The 6,022-nt window shown below is 32.7% G+C and overlaps 1 protein-coding gene across 1 annotated transcript; it reads right to left on the reverse strand.

Annotated features, from left to right (window-relative positions):
* Positions 462–4,484, reverse strand: LOC109353835. The gene is made up of 8 exons (XM_019596196.1): positions 4,443–4,484; positions 2,788–2,898; positions 2,529–2,594; positions 2,053–2,172; positions 1,496–1,579; positions 1,292–1,410; positions 1,105–1,206; positions 462–603 (listed from the first exon to the last, which is right to left on the reverse strand). The coding sequence occupies exons 1-8, from the start codon at positions 4,464–4,466 to the stop codon at positions 462–464; spliced, it is 768 nt and encodes a 255-aa protein (XP_019451741.1). The 5' UTR covers positions 4,467–4,484.

Here is a 6,022-nt window from a genome sequence, read left to right on the forward strand (position 1 = left end):
ATAAAAGTGGTATTTGTAATTGTTAGGTTTATTTAAGTGTGAAGTCTCACATTAGATATGAGGAGAGAAGTGAAAAAGTTTATAAATTGAAAAGACTCATTGAACTAATGCCTTAAGGTTTTGATTCAAGACGTGATGTCTCACTTATGGCTCTTCACTCTTCCCATACCTAATAACAATGAAACTTCCCGATGGTTGGAGGCTCCCCAGTGCAGTCTGGTCCAACAACTGGTATCAGAGCCGATGGTTCGGCCGAGACATTGTGAACTTAAGAGGGGTGAACTCGTAAGTATGTGGTACCCACACTTGAGCGGGAGATTGTTGAGTTTATTCAAGTGTGAAATCTCACATTGGATATACGAGGATGAGTGAAAGAGATTATAAATAAAAAAACTCGTGGAACTAATGCCTTAAATTTTGGGTTTGTAAGTTGTAACTAGAAAAGTATTTAAAAAATATCACTATTGACAACATAGTAAGGGTAACCTGTGCACTGTTGACCTCCTCCCACGTGCAGTAATTTGATGATGCACTTCTGATTTCTTAGGATCCAGTGCTGGTTGTGATATCTCTAGCCCTTCATGCTTGATAATAGAAACATACCTAAAAAACATTTAAGAACACATATCAAGCACTGGCTCTTAAGATGGTCTACAAATATAAGTGTTTCTTTTTCTTAAATGTCTCTCGGGCAACAATAAGGTTGTTTACATTATGTTTTGAAGATAATGTATCCAATCTTAAAAATAACTTCTTTGCTTGAGTGACTAAGGCCATGTACATTTACGCTCCACACACTCACTAGGTGAAAGCTTTGTATACTAGGTCAATGGTTTAGATGTGAACCTTGACTTGTGTACTAGGTCAATGTATACCTATTAGTCCTAGACCCCACTTGATGGGAGCATAGTTTATTATCTTAAATGTCATGTCGTTCTTAAGTATATTATCTTCAGATGGTCAGAACTAAAAACCAGAAGATATATATATATAAACTTATCATAGCTTATTTTAACAAACTTATCATAGCTTATTTTAACTAAATACAAGTGCATTAAACTATATACTTGTATTTTAAAGAAGTTAAAAAAGTACTCAACATACCTATCTGGGTGGAAATTTTCGACTCCTAGGTCCTCATCCCAGAGGAAAACATAATCATATTCTGCAACTATATCTGGGTGCAAGAAACGCTTGGCAAACCACCTATTCATTGAAAACATGTCCATGAGAAGAAAAAAACATTTAGGATAGCTGAAATTATTGAAAATATGAATGGGAAATGACCTACCATTTGCCTTGGTTGATTGCGGCTACATGAATGACATGATTACTCCACTCAAAATCCTTCCATTTGTCCACAATACCATCATAGTGGAAGAGCATCACCATGAAATTACAATCTAGAAACTGCAATTCATGTAGAAAGAGGGTCCCAAAATAGAGTATTAGTAATGAGTAATGAATAAGCTTTGCAGAACTCATTAAAAAACACCTTTTTGACCATCTTGTTCACAAGATCTTTCTGCTTTATCCCTACTGCCATTGCAAACAAATTGGTTGTTGCATTTGCCTTAACCTGTTCAAATGTAAGCAAGTCAGTGCATACATTAACCAAAGAAAAAATAACATAGACCATTGAACAAAGATGGTGATATATGTTCTATACCAAATACAGAGTTTACATTAGGCTATACATGGCTACACCTATAACTTCAAGCCAAAAAATATAAGAGTAGAAACTTGAAAGATATTTAATGGACACTAAATCGGAATACTGAATTCTTCCTTACTTAAACACAACAAAGTATCTTTAAACTGATATTAGTAAGCCAACTTTGAAAACTAAGTATATTATGATCATAATTGAGAACATAATTTATTTGCTTTTTCTTTAGACTACATTTCCAAAGTAAGGATAGTATGATGTGACCTTGACACTTTGCATTCAGAAACACATATCACAACTAACAAGATTTCATTGCACTAATAATTTATTCTCCATAGGTTCATATACAGAAAGTTGATTGGTCATGACCCAATGAAACTTACATCAACTGTGTTATGACGCTTCCTCCTAGCAAGTTCCCACAGAGGTTTCATTTCAAAGCTGGAAGTGCTGTTGACTATACCAGCAGGTAATGCTTCACTTCCTCCAGGCCTGCACTGGTTCTACTAAACAAGATAAACAAATATAAGCACCAAATCTGAACTTATGAAATAGTAATAGTATGTGATGAACAAGCATTATCACGTCATTGATCCATGTAGTTGACCCATCTAGTGGGATAAAGGTTTGGTTGGTTATTGGTGGTTGTATGTGATGAATAAGGGGAACACATCTTATGTGGCACAATGTATGTCACTTCATGTGTCATGAGCTGTGATTGAACAGGAAAATACATAATAATTAAACTTTTAACTAAAATATATATTTTTCGACCAATCACAGATGATGACACATAGAGTGACACAATTTTTGGGAGAGGTGCTCCCATGAACAAGCTATAGCACAGTTAGAGATAAACCTTGCATTGATCAATTTCTGCCACCTCTTGTTTTTCCATTTTCCAGCTTGATAGTTTCTGCAGTCTCTGAGATATAGAAGAACATGAATCCTACTTAATCAAAGTAAAACCCATGCAATTACTTGAACTAAGAAAAGACACGAAAATTTCAAGCATTGATTTTCAAGATGGATAATATGATAACTTCAGATACTAAAACACACTGAGTAGAGAAACCAGTGAGTAGTGTTTATGGTAAGTTATGGATTTATGTACATACCTGATTGCAGCCTTGAGAGAAGGAAATAGTGAAGAACAGAATAAGACACATTAAAAAAATTGCTGGGAAGATGGCATAAAGACATGATTTTGAATAAAAAACCGTAGGTGCCTGGTTCAAGTACATAAGCAGAGGTTAACTAATTAGATAAAGTAATGTTATGTTGTAAATGAATCAATGAAACACTACTACATGAAGGTTTAAACAAGTAATCAGCATCAGAAAATGAATGATTCAATTATAGCATATCAATATGTCCTATAGAATAGTGGATGAAAAAGTAATTTTCATTTGTCTTTAAGTCCTTAATTTTTGTGTGTTAATGTCAAGTACTAGTCTCCAATTGAAAGAAAAAAAGAAGAAACAGTAATTTTTTGTCTCAAATCCTTGGTATACAAAAATCACTATTCTAGCAATTAGTAATCAAAGATTCCAGAATTTTATTAAGTATGAGAGATGTACCCGGACAAGAAAACTATTGCCGTAAGATGTAGAAGGAATGCTTTCTTTTCATTGCCATTTATCTTTAATAAGCTCAATTTCACCCCATATGTAAAACTTTATATCATAATAATATTTCTAAATTTTATTACCCCAATTGTGGATTGAAGTAGTGAAATATATTAAATGAATTTGGCATTCAATTATAAAATAGTGTAGTATCTATGCACTCCATATATCATAATAATATTTCTAAATTTTATTACCCCAATTGTGGATTGAAGTAGTGAAATATATTAAATGAATCTGGCATTCAATTACAAAATAGTGTAGTATCTATGCATTGACAAGATAAAAATTTATATATAATCAGTAGTGAATAGTAGTGAATGATGCAATGATAGTGTAAAAAAACTCTTATACATCTTTTTCTCTTTTGTCAAAAATAGAACTTGCTAAAAAATATTAGCAAAATTAGCACAAGTCATTATATAAAAGCAAAAGCCCAAACAATTGTACTATACTAAAATAAAAAGTCATAGCAAAGATAGTGTTACTCTAACCACATATAACCCATATGTAATATATAAATCCAGATATTGGTAGTAGTGCTACAGTGACATATAGTTGTTCAATAATTAATCTGCATATATATTTATACTTTGTGTAAAACTAAACCAGAGTCTAACTATCATGGTAACGATGTACAATTTCATTTCACTGTGTTGTTGCTGTTTATGATTGATCAGAAAATGATTCATTATTAAAATTTTAATTTAAATACATTTTTTCAATTAATCATAATCACTAACACAGTGGTACATATTGTGAAATAACAGATAGAAAATTATGATATTATTATTCAATACAAAAAGTTATAATATAAAATTCTGGTAACAAAAAAACTTCCCCAATGGGATAGTTGATAAGTTATATAAAGACTTATTAAATCTAAGTAGATTAAAAGTCAAAAGGGTTCAGTTTGTATGAATAACACTCATCATGAGTGTGACACTCACAAACTAGAAAGGATTAGGTTCATGAGATGTTATTGGTTATGGAAGAAAAACTATCTATCACTCAACCAACCAAAATATGTGTGGTGTTGATGGATGAATATTTAGATTAAAAAGCAAGAAAAGAGTAACGTGAAACAGTAATAGTATGAATCTGAGAGAGAGAGAAAGAAGGAAAGAGGTGTGGCTAATGTGTACCCGAGGAGACTTCATTGTTGTCATTCAGCAGAGAAGAGAAGAAGGGTTTTATGTGCATCAAGATCAAAATTCAAATAAAAGTGGTATAAGAGATTGAAAGGATGAAAAGATACATAATGATAAAGATTATGGTGATTCTGATTGGTAAGTTTTGGAATGATAATAGGAGAAAATAGATTAAGAGAGATCGGAGATTAATAGTTAGTTAGTTGACGCCGAAAGTAGCGGGAACTGATCCGCGCGGGAACCGAACAACGCGGGGATCTCTGCATATCACCGCCACAAAACAATAACACAAATACGACGTTCTTCTTCTTCCTTTTCTTTCCTTTAAAAAAAGCTATAAGGCTTTCTTTCACATCTATACATCAAAACGAATCAATTAATAATATTAATATGGTAACAATTATCGTATAACTAGAGTACTAATATAGTTATATTATTGAATATCGACAAAAGAAAAAAAATGATGAAAAGACTTTTTTTAACCAAGTAAAAGAGAAGTGACTATGATGAAACCAACATTGTTATTTTCTCTTGACCACATAATATTCAAGAACTTTGGTTATAAATAGGAGTGCTTCATGCATATTCTTTCTTATTGTCTTATTGTTCTCTTATTCTAATTGTATGAGAAATACTTGAGTGAGAGTGAAATGATTGTACTTGGGTTTGTTTTGAGAAGTTAGTGAAACACTTGTTATTCTCTTTTATCATAGTGAAATAATTTTTTTTGCTCTTCAGCTGTGGACGTAGGCAAATTGTCGAACCACATTAAATTCTCGGTTTCATTTTCTCTATTATATTTTCTCCATGGATGTTCCGCTCCAACAAACTAGTATCAGAGCTCGTACAGCTCTTGCATGCTAAGTCGTACGATAAGAAAATTCTTAGTATGCTCTGTGTTTGCAGCATTGTCTGATCTTACACACCAGAAAAACATTGTTTTTGTTATTGGAAAGGTATAGTAGTGTGAAAGTGCATGTCTATGAAAGTTCTGTCTTAGGAAAACATGGTATTTAAGCGTGTCTGTTAAGACTCACCTCTCTTTCCTAGGAACTGGTGTATGTTCATGGACTACGATATTGTTTCGGTATACAGTTATCATGATGAGTGCTAAATTTGATTTGGAGAAATTTAATGGAGAAAATGATTTCAACTTCTAGCGATTGAAGATGAAAGTTCTACTAGTTCATCAAGGCTTGAGCAAAGTCTTGGAAGGTAGAAACAAGTTACAGAGAGTCTGACCGAGGACAAGAAAGATGAAAACTTGGAAAAAGCACATAGTGCAATTTTGTTGTGATTGAGAGATGAAGTTCTACGAGAAGTGTCAGATGAAACTACAACTGCTTCATTATGGTTGAAGCTGGAAAGCCTGTACATGACGAAGTCACTCACCAACACGTTGTATTTGAAGAAAAAATATATATACTATTCAAATGTAGGAAGGAAAGTCCATAAAAGATCATCTGGATGAATTTAACAAAATTATTCTTGATCTAAAGAATATTGATGTTAAAAATGAAGATGAAGACCAAGCAATTCTTCTACTATGTTCCCTTCCAAGTTCTCACGAGCAC

Source organism: Lupinus angustifolius, chromosome LG08 (genome assembly GCF_001865875.1).
Source record: "Lupinus angustifolius cultivar Tanjil chromosome LG08, LupAngTanjil_v1.0, whole genome shotgun sequence".
Taxonomy (NCBI): domain Eukaryota; kingdom Viridiplantae; phylum Streptophyta; class Magnoliopsida; order Fabales; family Fabaceae; genus Lupinus; species Lupinus angustifolius.

What these genes read in the sequence shown, in the direction of transcription:
- LOC109353835 (XM_019596196.1), bottom strand. Translation starts at nt 4,466, where the DNA reads ATGACAACAATGAAGTCTCCTCGG. An exon ending in TGAACAAGATGGTCAAAAAG is followed by an intron (nt 1,411 to 1,495) that starts GTGTTTTTTAAT and finishes CATGAATTGCAG; the next exon opens with TTTCTAGATTGTAATTTCAT. An exon ending in GAAAATTTCCACCCAGATAG is followed by an intron (nt 604 to 1,104) that starts GTATGTTGAGTA and finishes AATGTTTTTTAG; the next exon opens with GTATGTTTCTATTATCAAGC.